Source organism: Triturus cristatus, chromosome 2_1 (assembly GCF_964204655.1).
Source record: "Triturus cristatus chromosome 2_1, aTriCri1.1, whole genome shotgun sequence".
NCBI classification, from domain to species: Eukaryota; Metazoa; Chordata; class Amphibia; order Caudata; family Salamandridae; genus Triturus; species Triturus cristatus.
Genome location: NC_140581.1, coordinates 476,029,339 through 476,047,668, shown reverse-complemented (window position 1 = coordinate 476,047,668; position 18,330 = coordinate 476,029,339). Strand labels below are relative to the sequence as shown.

At 51.5% G+C, this 18,330-nt stretch overlaps 1 protein-coding gene across 5 annotated transcripts in view; it reads right to left on the bottom strand.

The window, feature by feature from the left end:
* FAM169A (family with sequence similarity 169 member A) overlaps positions 1 to 18,330 on the bottom strand; it is a 385,897-nt gene that overhangs the window by 169,276 nt on the left and 198,291 nt on the right. For all 5 annotated transcript variants that reach the window (XM_085632310.1, XM_085632313.1, XM_085632312.1 and 2 more), the window contains exon 7: positions 6,479 to 6,607. In XM_085632310.1, the coding sequence (XP_085488436.1) occupies positions 6,479 to 6,607 (129 nt within the window). The remainder of the gene's footprint in view (positions 1 to 6,478; positions 6,608 to 18,330) is intronic.

Sequence of the window (18,330 nt, the reverse complement as noted above, 5' to 3'; positions counted from 1 at the left end):
TTTAATGCGTTAAGGCCAATCATTCCCAAATGGCCAACAATAAAAAAAAAAACACTGCATGTGCGCACATATCCAGCATCTAACTTGTAATGTTTTTTCTTTTGCTCTAGTTTTATTTATTTATTTTGTAATGCGCATGAATCATTCCCGAAGGGATATCTCGGCACAGCGGGATCAAGAAATGCAGGGTTAAACAGATTAAAATATTTAAGTTTTTAATAGTTTTCTAAAATTCTTATAAGCGGTGCATTCTCAAAGATGTAGGGGAAGTTTGTTCCAAAGATGGGGCGCCAAGAGAGAGAAAGCACTGCCACCTGAGCGTGTTTTCTGTATGTGTGGTACCATAAGAAGAGACTTATTGGCAGATCTCAAAGATCTTGTAGGACGATAGGGAATACGTTTTTCCCTCAGGTAGCTAGGTCCCTTACCATTAAGTGCTTTGGGCACAAGGCAGCAGATCTTGAAGGTAATCCGCTTCCGCACTGGCAACCAGTGTAGTGCATGCAATAGAGGGACAGAGGCTGATCTCGCTGGAAAGTTGTGAATTAGACGCGCCGCAGTATTCTGAACTACCTAGAGCTTGTCCAGGAAGAATTAGTTGCCCGGAGCCAGACGAGCATTTCCGTAGTCCAGGCGACTGATCACCAGTGCTGTCACTAGGAGCATTGGAAAGTCTCTTTGTAATAGCCTCATAACATGGAAACAGGAGCTAGTAGTGGAAGTCACTTGGTCTTTCATAGTAAGCTTCTGATCAAGTTTTATGCCCAAATTCTTCACAGAAGATTTTGGTCCTAATTCCGGCGGCCACCACTCAGGAGACCATAATAGTTGAGCAGCCCCGAAAAGCATCATTTCAGTTTTGCCACCATTTAGTTGTAGAGAGTTAGCAGCCATCCACGCTGTAATAGCTTTCATGCCATCAGTGAAATGTTTTCTCGTTTTGGACGGGTAGTTATCAAAGGCTAACAAAAGTTGGGTATTGTCCGTGTATGAAACAGGCTTAAAGCTATACGCTCTTATAAAGTTTACAAGAGGAGTGACATATATGTTGAACAGAGTGGGGCTCAAACTGGTGCCCTGGGGCCCTCCTTTGTCTATATTCATGGCACGTGAAGGAAAAGGTCCCAAATGAATAGTCTGCGTTCGGTCAGACAGATAGTTTCTAAACCATTGTAGCACCCGGCCCTGGATACCTATCTCCTCCAATCTCCGTATCAGTATAGGGTGAGATATGGTATCGAAGGCCGCAGACAGGTCTAACAGCACAAGTATAGATGGAAGATTTTTGTCTTGACAGTTTCTGATATGGTCTGTGACAGCCAAGAGAGCAGTCTCGGTGCTGTGCATAGGTCTGAAGCCTGACTGAGATGAGTCTGAGATCTTATTAGACTCAAGATGGCCTATCAGTTGTTTATTGATGTTATTTTCTACTATTTTGCTAAGAAAAATCTTTCATTGATGGCCGTCACACATGAAAGAGCATGTGTGGCAGACATCTTGGTATGATAATTCTTAAAACAAAAGAAAACATAATATAATTCCCAGATGGCCTCTCACCTTCATGAGCAGGAATGGAGGCCATCAAAGAAAAAACAAGCAGCATTAAAGCCAATAGACATCACAGGTGAGATTTATTGGCTTTTCCAAGGTTTATTTCTATATATGTTTGAGACACATTTTGATTGAGAATTGACCCACAAAAATGAACAAATAATTGCCTATGTCTTTGGTAATGAATGATTCATAATCTGAACTATCCTCCAATGGAGAATTTACCATTTGGCATACCTGCCACCAGCTGTATTAATGTACAAGTTACTTACCTTCGGTAACAATGTATCTGGTAGAGACAATTCTAGCCGCAGATTCCTTAACGTAGAATTATTCCCAGGCATGAGACTGAACCCGGAAAACTTTCTTGCCCAGCATCTCTGCGCGCCGCGGGCGGGACGTCAGCGAGGTCACATAAGACCCACCCCAGCGCGCTGACGTCAGTTTGCTTCAGAGAACTTTTCCGCGCCACAACGCGGAGCCATCACAACAAGACTGAGGAGAGCATGAGAACAGTGTGCGAAAAAAAACAGAGAAACAAAAAGAGACAAAAGGTGAGGAACAGCACCATGCGGTACCGAGTCGCCAGGAGGCTACAACAGGAAAGCCAAAGCAGGAAGAGAGCAGACCACCTCTGAGGAACAATTGTGCAAGCCAGGTGGCAGCACCAGGCAGCATAAAAGTACCAGAAGGCCACATCAGTAAAGCTAGAGCAGGAAAAGCGTAAAGCATCCCTCCGCGGGACCACCGTGCAAGCCAAGGTGAGAGCCAGGCTGGAGGCACACGCAGTGGAAAGCGCTGTAAGAGAAAGAGAGAGAGAGTGACTGCAACCATAGACCACAGAGCAAAGGGCCACAAGCCCGGCACAGAGGAGCAACAGCAATCCACCCCCAGACTACACAGTCAAGGAGGGCGAGAGCCTCTAAAAGGAGCAGGAGGCCAAGGACAGGAAAAAGAACTCCCAGCGTAGAAGACCGCAAGGGGATCAGAAATTGCAACAACAAAGGTAAAAGAGTAAAAGCAGCCCCCTACACTGGAGAGAACCCAGCTGGAGGGAAGCCCGACAGGCAGAAAACGAAAGGAGTCCCACAGAAAAGAAGCCATCCAGAGAGAGGCGAGCACAGAAAACCAAGCTGAGGGTCCTCGCAGAGTGGGGAGGAAGGGTGGGTCGTGAAGGAATCTGCGGCTAGAATCGTCTCTACCAGATACATCATTACCGAAGGTACGTAACTTGTACATCTGATAGAGACTACTAGCCGCAGATTCCTTAACGTAGAATAGATACCCTAGCCATACCCAGAAGGGAGGAGGGCCTGCGAGAGAGCCTCCCCATCAGGAGAGACCAGGGCCCCAGTAGGGGACATGGCACAAGAAAAAGAAGGAAAAGGCCAGGATATCCTAAGCCCAACCAAGGAAGATCGCCCAACACCCCGCAGAGCAGACAGCACCCCAAAAGCCTTAAGGAACACAAGGGCCACCTCGAACCCAGTGAGAAGAGGTAGAGCCAGAGGCAGAGCCCACTGGAAGAAACACAGGCACAGACACAGAAAAGAGCCGAAAACACCTTGGCCGCAAGCAGCGGACAAGGCCGGAACGGCGCAACTGCCAACAGCACAGGCAGAAGAAGAAAAGCACCGTTGCGCGAAGCCCCAGCGGAACCAGAGGCAGGGGCGCAAAGAAACACAACAAGAGCACAACGGTGGAGTATAACAAGCAGTCCTGCAAGGGCACGCGCCGCCAGCAACAGGTAACACCACGGAACAGCGCACCCAGGAAAAGGCAGACGCCAGCTGAAGGCAGAGGCCAGGGAGGACCAGGACACACACCAAGGGAGGGGCCGGGCCAGAAACACACACACTGACCCACGAAGAAGTGGAGGAACCGGCAGAAAACAAGAGAGAGACGGAGGACGGGCCCAAGCCGGCCACCAGAACACGGGTCAAGGCAAGCCAAACCCTCTGGAGCATCAGGCAGAGGACCAAGCCGAAACACAGAACAAAAGTGCGGAACCGCGACCACATGATGCCGCAGAGAGCAGGTCAGACCGGATGAGCGACATGGCATGGCGACAAGGATCAGGACGGACCTAGCGCAAGCTGCTCCAAGACAACTCGCAAGAAAATCACATCTGCGACATACCGTGACGCCACGGAGAGCAAGGAACCCGAAAAGGGTGACCACACCTCCCCAGCACACGACAGAGCTACAAGTACCCCACATAGGGCAGGTTACATCTCAAGAACCATGGGACCTACTCTTAGGAAAAAACACTGCAGAAAAAAAACCCGCCAATAAAGAAGAGATAGAAGGCTTAATCTCAGGGCCTACCGGGCTTACCAACAGCCAAAACCACAAGTCAACAAAGGGCCGGACCAGCAGCCAACAGCACCAAGGGCCTAACAAAAGGACCCCAAGGCACATCAACTAGACAGAACACACAACCTGGGCGACACACTACAAGGCCCCAGGAAAACAACGGGAGAACACCTCCCAAAACACAGATCACTGAGGGGGATGAGGAGGAGGGCGAAGCCCCGCAAGAAACCTCTGAATCCCCAGGGTCGTGGAACAACAGAGCGCCATCAAAGGGGAGGTCAACCAGCCGTTCTCTAACGTTCTCAGGGAAAACACTATCCCGTAGCCATCAATGGCGGCGAAGGGCCACCGAAGTAGCCAGGGTACGACCAAGCACCTCCGAAACGTCCAGAGCCGAGCGAAGAACGCATCCACCCTCAGGCACCCTCTTGAGAAGCGAAAGACATAAGGGACTCCGCCAAGTCCCATAAGCAAGAAGTGGCCCTGGCCAACACACAAAGAGTGTGTTAAGGGCCCGCAAAGCAGCACTAGAAGAGGCGAAGATGTTGCTCCCCCAGAAATCTAACCAGCGGGCCTCCCGTGACGGGGGAGACAACACCGATGGCAAGGAGGGAAAGGCAGTCTGTAAAAGTGGGCCCCTAGTAGAACGGTGGAGGGAAAGACAGACAGGGTTATGCGGAGCAGAACGGTGACAGTGCAGAAGTGGCTGGGGCACCGGGTGCCCCGTGGAAGGATGCCCTCAGGCCCCCAAAAGAGAATTGTGGAGCGAAACCTCGAAGGGGAGAAGCAGCTCCCGTCCACCAGAGCCCTGGTGGAGCACCTCCAGCAGATGATCCGTGGGGAAATGGGCAGCTGAATCGCCCATACGCAAGATTCCCGCAGCCGTGGAAATAGCCCGAGCGAAGGCAGCACTCGCCTCCGTAGGGCCCCGCGGCGGGGAAAGCAGCTCTTCCGTGGGCGATGGCTAAAAGCTAAGGCGGCCGTCCCCCAGCCCAACTGGAGGAAAGACAGGCCAAGCCTGGAAAGGAGGGAGGTGGACCGATGAATGGGGAACTTGACAGGCCTCCGGCGAAGACTGCGGGCGCGGAGAGGACGAAGAGCCGTCTTTAGAGGACACCGGGGAAAAAGCCACGATGCGGCGACCCGTCTCCGGAGAAGATGAAACCAACCACTGCCGAACCTCTGGAGAAGAGGGGGTGTCTGAAGACGGATCAACGACCCGACATCGGCCCGACGCCGTAGAGTCCGCCACCAGCGTCAGGTCAACGTCGACTGGCGCCGAAGGGGACGCCGGAAAGACCTCTGCCACAACGCGCGGCGCAGGAGACCGAGGCGGGGTCGGAGCCAGGGCGGCTAAGGACCGAAAAGGCGTCGACCCCTAGCAGGCCCCTGCGGCGCCACCAGGGCCAGCAGCCGCCGGCGCCTGAGCGGCGTCACCTCGGCCTCGGACAAGGCCGCCGCCTGCCCGGAGGACCGAGGGGGACTCGAGGCCGAGCCTCGAGCCACGGCAACCTCCCGCGACACCACAGGGACCCCCGCAGGGGTTTGCGGCAAGGCAGAGGCACCGTGGTCCGAAGGAGGGGACCCCGAAGGGCCGCACCCCGACGACACCATGACTTCACATCCTGGAGCCAACCCTGCTGGAGCTGGAGCCGCCGGCAACACCGCAGAAGTCCCCGCACGCGGCAAGGGAACCGCAGACGTCCCAGGAAGAGAAGGAGAAGAGCCAAAGAGGCCTGCAAGGCCGCCACATAGGCCTCCATCTGGGCTCTGGCAGCCCCCATGGAGAACCCGAGCCCCCAACAGTCCGGGGACCGGGCCTCGGGGACAGACTGTGACACTTACCGACAGGTGAGCGACGCTCTTGCGGCCTGGGTGAGGGACGATGTCAGAGACGAAAGCGGCGGGACTTGAAGCCTTCCGCAGGGGACGGGCACGGTGACGATGCTGACCTAGACATGCGTGCCGAAAGGAGTTTCATCCGGCGCTCCCGCCGGGACTTCGGCTTCATTTGCTGACATGCCTCACAATCTGTGGAGTCGTGGTGCTCCCCCAAACACCACATGCAGATGGGGTGAGGATCCGTCGCCAACATCTGGCGCGCGCAAGACAAGCACAACTTGAAGCCCGAAGGCATTCACACACTGTTCCCAAGAAAAACGCTCAAAGCGGAAAAAGAAGGCCTGAAACAGGCCAGGAACACGATCCGGATACGCCTTGCACGCAGAAAAGAAGGAAACTGACATCAGCGCGCCAGGGTGGGGCTTATGTCACCTTGCTGACGTCACGCCCGCTGAGGACGTCGGGGCGGAGTCGCAAGGTGCCGCCCACCGGCGCGCAGAGATGCTGGGCAAGAAAGTTTTCCGGGTCCAGTCTCAGGCCTGGGGATAATTCTACGTTAAGGATTCTGCGGCTAGTAGTCTTTATCAGATTTTGCATACATTTCAAAACCATTACCAGTTCGGGCGATTACCCAACTACCAATCTGCCACTAGGTATCTTGATATCTGTTACATTTTACAGCTATCACATGTCAATATGGAAGTTATCATACTGTTCTCTGATTAGAAAAAAACAGAAAACAATTTAACAATTTCCTAGACATTCCTACCTACAGTGCTGAGTGTTTCCTTTTGTGCTCTGGTTGAAATGCGTGTTCTTTGAAACCAGTGGCCAACTCCTTCTACTTCCCAGAGTAGTTCCTGGTCTCCTGGATATTTCTCTAAGTACTGCTTACAAACTGCAGAAAAAATAAAACAAACACCAGCTTTAGAATTTAACTGGTGATTAACACCGAAATTACTTTCTTTTCTGGTTGAGTCCATTTGCTCAAATCTCAAAGTATTCCTGTTTAGTCCAGAACCTCACTAACATTCGAGTAATTATTTGTTCACAGTATATTGGAGTTCAATAATTATATGAAACCATGGGAATTCAACTAAAATAGACATTCGAATAGTTGACAATTTGCAGTAAAGTGGAAATATTGATTGGTAATCCCAAGTGAAGACAATACTGAAGAAGTGGCAACAAATACAAAACAAATTGCAAAAAGTACAGCAACAAGTAAGAGAAACATGAAGAAAGAAGGCAGCACAATAAAAATTAAAAGCAAAACCGTCAATGCTCCAGTAGTACATCATGTCAGATAAAATGAAATTAATAAAAAGTATAGAAGACAAACCTCCATAATGCAAGTGCAGTGGTTGCAACACAAGTACAAGGGCTAAAAGAACAGATGATCTACTAAACATGGCCAATGAAGCATCTCAAACTGACCATACTTTTAAAACAAATATTTTTGGTTCTCTCCTAGTCCCAATCTATAGATTTCCACCTACCCATATAGCTATTATCAAGCTTCCACGTGGGTCTCCATTCACTATTCTTCACTTCATCAAGTCAGCCACATGCATATTAATTCACTAAAATACGGGAGTGTGGGGGTGTACAGGAGATTGATGTCTTACATCCCTTGTCCCAAATGTAGTGCCCAGACTCCTATTTGCTAATTACAGCATACGAGAAAGATCAAGGAGTTGAAACCAGACAAGGTTAACAGGGCTATGGCAGCCCGCCAGGTTCAAAGCATATTTATATAGCACTGTGAATCCTGGGGCATCCTGTTTACTTTTTTTTCAGCAACTCCCTTCATTACCCCTGAGATTGGAGTAGCCCGGCCTGTGCCAGGAGTATCGTACATTAAGTTTCAAGTAATTGGGGCTACGTTCTTTTACTTCAAATTGATATTCATGTAAAGTTTATCAGATAGAGGCCTATATTTTAGAAGCTTGCCAGCCAGATGCCCCACTTGCTAGGAAAGGAGGCTCAGGTGATTCAGCTGCTGTGGGGACTTGATGTTCCAGCCTGCCATGATCTGCTGTGACCTACAGGAGAAGGGGCCATCAACGCTGCATTGCGCTTCAAGAGTGCAGGATTGCTCCCACGATGAGGGACGCCCAGGAGAAACGGCCGCTGTGGGGATTAGCTGTTGCAGCCTAGCGTGACCTGCTGTGACCTCCAGGAGGAGTGGCCACCAACGTCACGTCGTGCTTCAAGAGCGCAAGACTGCTCCTACAACGCGCCCGGGTAAAGCCCGGGACAAGGGAGGGACCATCAGCGGCAGGATGATCCGGGATGGGGCCACTGCCCTTAATTCTGCTATTCAAAGGTACTGAATTTTATGTTGCTACTCCCAGCCTATTGAGCTGCTGGCTCCATGAGACATTACAGTTTGACTTGCATATAGAGCACTTTTTAGCACTACTCTCTTGAGCACTAATGGGAAAACGGAAGGCTGTTGCTGCAAAAACAACGGCAGGTTCCACCCTAAATGGCTTTCTGCAATGTGCTGTGGCATCACAGTACCTGGTAGGTTAAACACAAGTGATTCCTCATCTATTGTGTGCCAGTAGCACGCTGCCTGTAGACTTACCCACTTCTACTGGGTACTGTGATGGCTGGTTAGTCCAAGGCTTTGGGTAGTTCCAGTACTACCAGGTATCTGACTAGTTAGTCATATGGTTGATGTGAGTGTACAGCCACAACACCATTCGAGTTTTAAGTTGTAGATAGAATACCCCCTTGTTTGGTCCTGACGAATCGCCCGCAGACTATTCATTTGGCAAGAAACATGCTGATCTATCACCTATAAGAGCGCCAAAACCTGAGACATAAACCTCGGCCTAGCACCTTATATCTTTTGTTTTTACTTAGGGTAGGAGACCCATTGATTAAAGTTGTCGTCGCTGGCACTCCCAACCTTATTTTATACTCACTTGAAACACAAATTCATCTACACACACTAGGCCCCTTACCCCCACGTCACCAAACGACTGTTGGAAAAAGATCTCCGCTAAAGTGCCCCTACTATAGGGAGCCCGTCGGGTATTGCACCGTCGACCCGACGAGAAGGAGCTTGATGATGAAGCATGACACCCTACTGGGTGTGTGAGGGCATTATAATCCAATGAAATAGATTCCCAACTTTGAACCACTCTGGTCAGGTTGGTCTATATTCCCTTTGTCTGACTCTCACCTGAGAGAAACAGCAAAACTTTTTTCTCTAGACTTTCCTTGGGGCCCTCATGCTGGACCTTCCCAAAAGCCCTTTGTCCCCTCTTTAAATAATAGGTTCACTGAACGTCATGCTGTTATCTGTCTCCAGGAGACTTGTCTCACTGACCCTATTTATGTGGACGGGTATGCTACTTACCATACCCCAGCGGTGGCTGGCATCATTGGCACGGCCTTGGGTGGTCACACCACTTTTATTTCACTTACAATTTCGGCACAGGTGACACGGTCAATCTGTGACTCAATATAATTAAAAAATGGAACTTCATAACAACGTCCCTAGTGGGGAAATTTGCAGCCCAATAGTTTATGAAACCAAATAATCTATTACGATCTTCGAACATATGGTTCACTTCTAAGCTATTTAAGTTAAAAAAATCTCTTAATAGAGCTGTTCGGGGGGCCTATGCTCACGGATCCCATCAATCCTACTCTGTTTATAAAGAAAACATAAAGGAACTTAGAAAAGTTTATAAACAAGAAGTTTGGAAGGCTAAATCTAACTCTCAAACAGGGCTTTGGAACAGATTATCTGCCTCCAAACAAAATAATGCAAAAAGATTTTGGGCAGTACTTAACAAGCTTGAAAGGGAAGGTAGCAGGGCATTTTGTGTAAATATATCAGAAGCTGGTTGGGTAACTTTTATTACTAATCTGTATGGCACGGCGGATCAAGCGGTAAATCAACCACATATGTGCTTTGGTTATGGCAAAAAAAGTAAATCAATTATTGATATAGAGAGTGGCATGTGCCAGGGGATGAATACCCCAGTGAAACTTAGTGATTCCAGTTTTGATTTGAGCATTCATTTAGAATGTATAAGCTGTAATCAAATACTAACTCTGCTACGTGGGCTTCGCACAAATGGTTCTCCCGGTTCTAATGGGCTGCCTAATGCCTTGTTCCATGCCAATGCTGACATGTGGGCTGGAATTTTACATAAAATGTTCAATGACGTATTGACATTGGAAATTGTGCCAGCATCATCGCAGGGTAGCATATAGCAGCCTATTTATAAAAGTGCTCCGATTGACAATCCCGCTAACTACTGTTTAATTTCGTTAACTGATGTTGATGCTAAGGTTTTTGCCTCTAGTCTGTTGAGAGAATTGGTAAAATGGGCTATGCAGGAAAGCATCATTCTGCTTAACCAAACTAGTTTTCGTAAGGGCCAAACTACCACTACCAACCTGTTGGCACATACTTTACTTGCAGAGCAGGCAGTCTTAAAAAAACAAAATTTGGTGGCGTGGCTAACCGCTGACGGGAATGGCCGCTCGGTAGTTTCACTCCGGAGCGCCACTCCCGAACTATCCTGCAAAACCTTGCTTCTACTGGCCCGATCCCTGCCCAAGTGCCGGTAAATAGCATCTGTGGGGCCCGACGATCCCCCGGTGAAATTTGATGGGCATCTGTGGAGGTGACCTGATCGCGCTCCAGTGACCAGGACCTTGTGGGTGTCCCTGCCAGCGGCAGTGCTGCTCATCACAGCCAGCGCCCCACGCAAGACCGAGGCTGAAGCCTGACCCGATGGAGCCTGCGGTGGTGCGGAGGGAGCTCACCCCGCTTGAGCAGACACCGCCGGAACACTTGCGGCGGCAGCGAGGACATTCTCTGAGTATCCGGTGAGTGACGGGGGCCCAGCGACCGGTGCGTCAGCCCCCGCTGTGAAGATTGGTACGGGCCTTCACTGGAGCGTGCGCGTGGCCCGGCGCAATTGTAAAGAGGCGGCGGTGAGCAGCTGCTATCGTTTTGTGGGAGTGATCTGGAGGCCCGGAGACAGCTTGCGGCGCTGGATATTGGTGACGCTGCGGGAAAACACCTTCAGGATTCGCAGTAGAGGCTGTGAGCTAATGGCGGATGCTCATAGCTGAGACACTGGGACGTGGCTGTGTGTTGGGGGTGAATGTGGTGAACCCCCCATACTATAGACACATACGGACGTGGCTTGGCTGGTGAGGGGGCCCCAGGCAGTGACTATAATCTATGATCCTACCGCTGTGAGCCAGAGATTTTGCTTTTGCTGGAGAAGGCTTCGAAGGCCTAGACCTTGTGCTGCCCCAAATTGAAGTGACCCAGACTAATCGCTAGTAGAGGCCCAGTCAACATGGTGCCCCGGAGGAGCAGTGGCGGCCCCCCCTGAGAGATCAAGGGCTGCAGGGTCCCACCCGCAGAGTGTTCTCTCTTTCTATGGTGCTGGGGGCATTGTAGAGGTGCTGGAGTTCTCCAACGCCCGCCACTCTGGTGTGAGAGTATTTGGCACTGGGGGCCCCTGGGCTTTTGGCCTCCCATCACGCCTGGCTGACCTCCTGGCCAGAGCGGCACCCACAGTGGCGTGTAAGGGACTCTAATATTGAAGGGGTCTGGCCCCGATTTTCGAATAGTCTCCTACATCTGGGGACTGGGGTGCACTATCTTACCAACTGAGTGCATTACGTGAAGAACCAAGTCGGATCCCCCTCTGAAAGGGGTGCTTCCCGCGAAAACCGGAAATGGAAAATCATGGTTTTTTACTCATCCAGAGGAGGACTGGGACTGGCTAGATGGCTGGCGCAAGGTTGAGAAAAAAGGAAAGAAGGCATGCTCGGCGCTCCCCGTCACACTCTGACTCTGACTCCCAGGGACCTGCGGGTGGGCACTAATTCGGTGCCGGGTAAGACTATATGGTGTTAATAGTGGCCCACGGGCGCCCTTGGGAGAGTGGTGTCGGTGCCGGGATCCCCTGCACGTTAGATCACACATGTCTAGTGTTGGGGGAGGTGTTGGATTGGATTTATGATACCTATATGATGTGGATGGACCAGGCTATTTGGGACTGTTCTAATGTTTGATTATGTTACATGCGTCACTGAGTGCAATATTCGTTTAAAATGATTGAACTTTTCGGCTAGTGCTTGGTCTTCTTTTAGGGCTTGCTGCCGCATTGTGCTTACCCGGGTGGATGTCACAAGATGTCTAATGAGGACCATGTGGGGCCTTACTGTGTTGTAATTGGTTTGGGGGTGGGGGTCGGGCCGGGGAGAGAAACACCAACTGTATACTTGTGAACGAAATGGGAGTGGGGTTACTTGCGTTCCCTGGAATTGTTTATGGGTGGGCTACAGGCACTCTGCATGTTGGGGGTGGCAGGGAAAGTTCTGGTCCCGTTACGCAGGGAGGCAGGGAGGGGGGGGGTGTTTTTAGGGCTAGGGGCACTCGGGAGTTTCATTTGTTGGGGGGGGCTTCATTGGGGGTTACTTTGCAGAAAGACAATGTGATTGCTTATATGTGTACGGATTGGTTGGTCTTTATGTTCAGGCGACAGCGGAAATGATCCAATACTTTGAAGTTGTCAGTGAAATCCAGGGGTCGCACAGTTTGATGCATTGGAGGGCTTCGGCCACCGCAGGCCCTCTATTCATATTGAGCCGTTGCTCTCTGGGACAAATGTCGAAAGGTGAGGGGCTTAAACTTGTCACCTGGAATGTCAACGGGTTATGAGACAAGATTAAGAGAGGTATCGTGTTGCAATTTGTCCACCGTCATGGACTTGATATGGTACTACTACAGGAAACTCACCTAATCGGTAAATCATGTATGGCCCTCAATAGGAAGGGATACCGAATGGTGGCACACTCAGGTTTTACTACTGGTTCCAGGGGGGTGGGGATTCTCCTACGAAAAGGCTGTCCTTACGTGATACAAAATACCTGGACGGATCCGCTAGGCTTATGGGAGGGCAGAGTTCTTAATGTTGTTTCTGTGTATGCGCCTCCAGGTTTACAGCGCATGACATTGACTGATGTTGGGACATTATCACTGAACCTACCGGTGGGCACACTGCTACTGTGGGGTGACTTTAACTTGACGATGGACGGGCTCCTAGACAGATCCCCACCTAGACGTGACTCGGCGCACTGCTCCCACTTACAAGACTTTATAGATGCCCTGGGGATGGTAGATGTCTGGAGGTGGTCGCACACTCGGGACACGCACTTTACATTTCGGTCTGGGGTACACGGAAGTCAATCCCGAATCGACTATCTGTTCACACATGCACAGCACATACAAGACTTTTCTGATTCAAGGTGTCTGGCGCGGGGGTGTCAGATCATTCTCCTGTATTGACGGTCCTGGGTATACAGCACCCGCCGCAACCTGCTCCAATACGGATTCCAACCTGGGCACTCAAGATCCCTCATATTAGAGACACTCTGAGGAAAGATACTGATTACTACTTTGAAGAAAACATTGGGTCAGTTCAGTCGGCTATTACACTGTGGGGGGCATACGGAGCTATGATCAAAGGAAGGGCTTTATCTGCGATAGCTGGCCATAGGGCCGAACGCCATCGAAGAGTGACGGAGTTAGAAACTGAGATCCTACGTCTTGAGGTTAATGTTTGTCGAGACCCGGAGCCAAGCACTCAGCACCTACTAAATATAAAAAGACAAGATTATAAACAATTGCTCCTAGAGGACGCCAATAGAAGAGCGTTGGCCACCCGGCACATATATATGAACAAGGGGAACGCACCGGTAAGTTATTGGCTTGGCTGGAGCGCAAAGAACAGTCAGCAAGGTGGGTGCGTGCGCTTAAGGGTGCTGATGATATTCTGATAACAGATCCCCGAGACATCGCGGAGTCTTTTGCTAACCATTATAAAATAGTGTATGGGGCTCCTAAAGATTCACAAGCCGCGTGGGCGGCGGAACTTCTTGCCACTATCGAGGTGACGTGTCTTTCTGAGCGAGATGGGGTGGCGCTGGATGCTGATCAATCCGCTGAGAATATTCATAAGGCAATTCAAGACATTCGCACTGGCAAAGCGGCGGGCCCGAACTGACTTCTGATTGAGCTAATAAAACCAATGGCTTTCACACTAGCACCTCATTTACTTAATCTTTATAATGAAAGCTACGAACGTGCCCTCCTCCCAGAAGACATCCGAGAGGCCACCATTGTGGTAATCCATAAACCCGGCAAGCCGGTAGATGAGTGTACTTCGTATAGGCCTATCTCTCTAATTGCAATAGAGGCCAAAATCTTGGCCAAGCTACTGGCGAATCGTCTGCTCCCTTATCTAACGGACTTGATCCATCCGGATCAATCTGGATTCATGCCAGGACGGTATACTGCGCGCAATCTGCGAAGGGTGCATGGTGCCATTGGCCGTGTGCACACCCTAGAGGAGGAGGCCATACTACTGGCGCTAGACGCTCAAATGGCGTTTGACACCACAGCATGAGAGTACCTGTTTGCTGTTCTCGACCGCATGGGGTTTGGCCCCAAATTAAAGGAATGGGTTAAATTGTTATATTCACAACCCAGGGCTCATGTCTCAGTGAATAATCACCGCTCCACCTCATTCCCCCTGTGTCGAGGCACTAGACAGGGATGCCCACTGTCGCCACTCCTTTTCACCATGGTTCTTAAGCCGTTGGCGGTTTGGATAAGTGGAGACCCGGGTATTAGAGGCATGCGATGGACGAATGATCACGAAGATCGCATATCACTATATGCAGACGATATTCTGCTCTACCTTGCCTCACCAGCACGCTCATTACACCGAGTACTTCATATCTTTCACATCTTTGGGGCACACTCTGGGTATCAAATAAACTGGTCCAAATCTCAGATGTATTCCCTTTGGGGTGAGCCGCCTCGTAGTCCTCGAGGATATACTATTCCGGTGGCTTCCCATGGTTTTCTTAACTTAGGGATTTTTATCACTATCCATGCTGCATTGTTTTTTTTTTGTTTTTTTTTTTAGTTTCCAAAACCTTTATTGACAATATAGGAGGTACATAAGGCAGTTGCTCGCCGTACAATATACAAAGGCCGCGGGCATCCAAGCGGGCGGGTCCCCTTTAGAGCAATAACACAGCGATTCAGCCGACATCCCGGAGGACCGGCGGCGTCGTGAACACCCAACCCATGACAAATGAGCGATCTCGCGCCTGACAGCGTACCGCCGCTGCGCTACTTCTGGCCCATGCCTTAGTCTGCATATGACTCCGGCCGTCGTAGGCCGTCGGCTGGTATCCGCGAAATCAACCACACACTCAATAACTCCAACCAAAACCCCAACACCCCGCTCTCCCTCCCCCCCCTCGCGCGCACATCTTCTTATCTGGTCAGGCGACCTTGTCTAGGCGTATCAGCTACCACTGCAGCCCAAGCCAGCCAGGCGCAGCACACCACCACTAGCAGACCGTCCGCCTCACTGCCCCGCACCACTACTCTCCTAGGGCTCCCCCTCCCCGGATCTCCCGGGGCATACCGAAGGCCCCCCCGCCCGCTCCCTGGACAATCAACCCCTCCAATTCACCATACAGCACCACACAACCACACCTTCACCCTGGGAGCGTGTCAGGGGCAGCTGCGCGCTCCACAGGAGCACGCGTATCTATGATCTCCCCCCGCGAGTCCCCTTCGTCAGTTGGGCCCGGAGCTGCAGAGGTGAGGTACGTTTTGTATAATTCCCAGAAATTCTTAGGGCGACTCCTCAGCGGCAGCAATTCACTGTAAATCTCAGCCTGTGTGCTGCAGTACAGCATGTCCCTAGCCCACCGTTTCATGGTGGGGAGGGGCCCTCTCATCCAACAAAGTGCGACAACTCGTCTAGCAATAAGCAATGCCATGTCGACCAGGCGTCGCTGAGCCACCGGAAGAGGCCTTGAGTACCCCAGCAACGCCAGAGCGGGGTCGGGGGGAACCTCAGTGCCCAAGATCCGGCTCAACTCTGCAAAGACCTCCGTCCAGAACTTCGCCATTCCCAGGCAGAGCCAGGCCACATGCATAAAGTCGGCCACAGGATAGTGGCAACGCTCACACTCCGCTGACGGCCTGAGCCCATACCTATGCAGCCGTTCCGGGGTATAGTACACCCTCTGTAGGAACTTAAAATGCACCAACCTGTGCCGGCCGTTGAGCGAAATCTTCTTGGTGCTAGCACAACAATATCTCCACATCTCGTCCGTAAGTTCCAGTTGTAGGTCCTCTTGCCAGGCTAGCCGCGCCACATCATACTGACGCGCCAAGTGCCTGTCTCCTATTCTTTTAAGATTCGAAATAAATTTTGGCGGGGCTACCGTTTTGATTACATAGGTAAGTTCCGGAACCACCGGGGGCTCCACCATGCCCGGGCTCAGCGCAGCCGCAAGAGCCCGACGGATCCTGTGGAACTGAAAACACTGCAGGAGCGTGGGGGTGGACTGAGCCAGCTCAAGCTGGTCCCAAGTTCTGGCAACCCCATCCAAAAATAAATCTTCCATCCGCACGATGCCCAACGCCTTCAACGCCTGAATCACTCCCCTCTCCCGCAGCGGCGGGAGCCAAGTGGCCCATTCCACCGGTAGCAGAGGTGAGTACAGCAATGTACAGCCATGCGCCCTCCTCAACTCCTGCCACGCATGCGTCGTGGCCGTGAGGGAGTCCAGGCTCCCGACCGAGCGGCCCGCAGGCTGGAAGACGATCGCAGGCAATGGGAGCGGGTCCGCAAACAGACGTTCCAGAATAACATGAGGGACATCCGCGCTAGCATGTATCCACGTGTGGAGGTGAGCCGCCTGCGCGACCCTGTAATATCTTTCCATGTCCGGAGCACCCAGCCCCCCCATGTCATACGGAAGGGTTAACACCTTCCACTGTACTCTAGGCTGTTTGCCCCCCCACGCCAATGTGATCAGGGTGTGAGTCAGCTGCCGAAAAAAGGCCTTAGACAGTACTATGGGTATGTTGGTAAAGAGGAACAGAAATCTCGGTAAGATGACCATCTTCATGATGGCTATTCTGCCCAGCAGCGACAACGGTAGTCGATTCCACGACTCGACATCGTCTACGCCATAGTTTTCTCTGAGAAGCACCTCAGGGTCTTTGTGTAACTGTATCCCTAAGTATCTGACCGAGTCTGTAGTCCATTGCAGTGGGAATTCCATCGGGAATTGGGTCGTTACCGGCGTCAGCGGGAACGCCAGCGACTTGCTCCAATTCACTCGAAGGCCAGACAACTCTCCGAACCTAACCACCTCGCGCAAGACTGACGAAAGGTTCTCCTCCGGGTCGCGGACATAAAGCAGCGTATCATCTGCGTAGGCAGAGATACCTATTTGGTATGTAGGGAAATTAATGCCCTCGTATCGGTGATATTCCCTGATCGCGCAAGCCAATGGTTCCGCCACCAGGGCATAAAGGAGCGGGGAGAGGGGGCAGCCTTGTCTTGTCCCTCTGCCGATCCCAAAGGCCTCTGTTACCTGATCCCCCATGCGGAGCCTGGCTGTAGGCTGGTAGTATAGTGCTCCAAGCATCTGCAGAAAGGGCTCACCCAAGCCTATTTTGCGCAGCACTCGGACCATAAAGGGCCACTCCACCGAGTAGAAGGCTTTTTCCATATCAAGGAAAATGGCCAAGGCCTTGGTGTCCGGACGCACATGTTGCATTGTCCCCAGGACTGTGCGGATGTTATACGTAAGGTTCCTGGCCGGTATAAATCCAGCCTGCTCAGGCGCCACCAGCTCCGGCACCAGCAATGCCAAGCGCATGGCTAGCACCTTGGCATATATTTTCACATCCACATTTAGAAGCGAGAGCGGACGGTACGACCCGCACTCGTTAGGGGGCCTCCCTGGCTTCAGGATGGTAACTAGCAGTGCCTCACGCATAGTGTCCGGCATGTAGCCCTCCTGACATATGGTATCAAACAAGGTGATCAGATGAGGGAGGAGCTTATCTTTGAAGGCCTTATAGAAGGCCACAGTCAGCCCATCAGCCCCAGGGGCGCTGCCCGCCCGCATTCCCTCTAGTGCCTCCAAGATCTCGTCCTGCTGAATGGGGAGCGACAGGAATTCCCTCTGGGAGTCGGACAAGAAGGGCATTTTGATGTAACTGAGGTAATCCTCTATTTCCTCCTCCATCTGGGTAGACCTGGCTGCGTATAGCCCCGCGTAGTAGTTCTTAAACTCAGCATTAATCGCCCCCGCCTCGGAGACCACCGTACCATCCCCAGTAATCAACTCGTCGATGACCAGGGGTTTCCTGCTGTTTCTCAGTATTCTAGCTAACAGTGCTCCCGGGCGCTCGCTCTCCCCGTATGCGCGGGCCGTGGCGTATTTGCCCATATGCCTTACCTCCCTGTCCGCCTCCTTATGGTATTCCGAGATTAGCGCTTGAATCTGGGCCTCCACCTCTGTATCGACAGACGACTGTCGTCTCTCCTCCAGCTGCACCAGCTGGGCCTCTATCGCCTTAAGGATCCCCCGTATAGATCTGAGAACACCAGAATGCTTGGCCATGGCCATGCCTCTGATGTATGCTTTGAACGAGTCCCAGATCGTGTGGAAACTTTGAACCGAGCCCAAATTGGCGGCGAAGAAGGTCTCTATGTCCTCCGCCAGTTCACCCCGGAA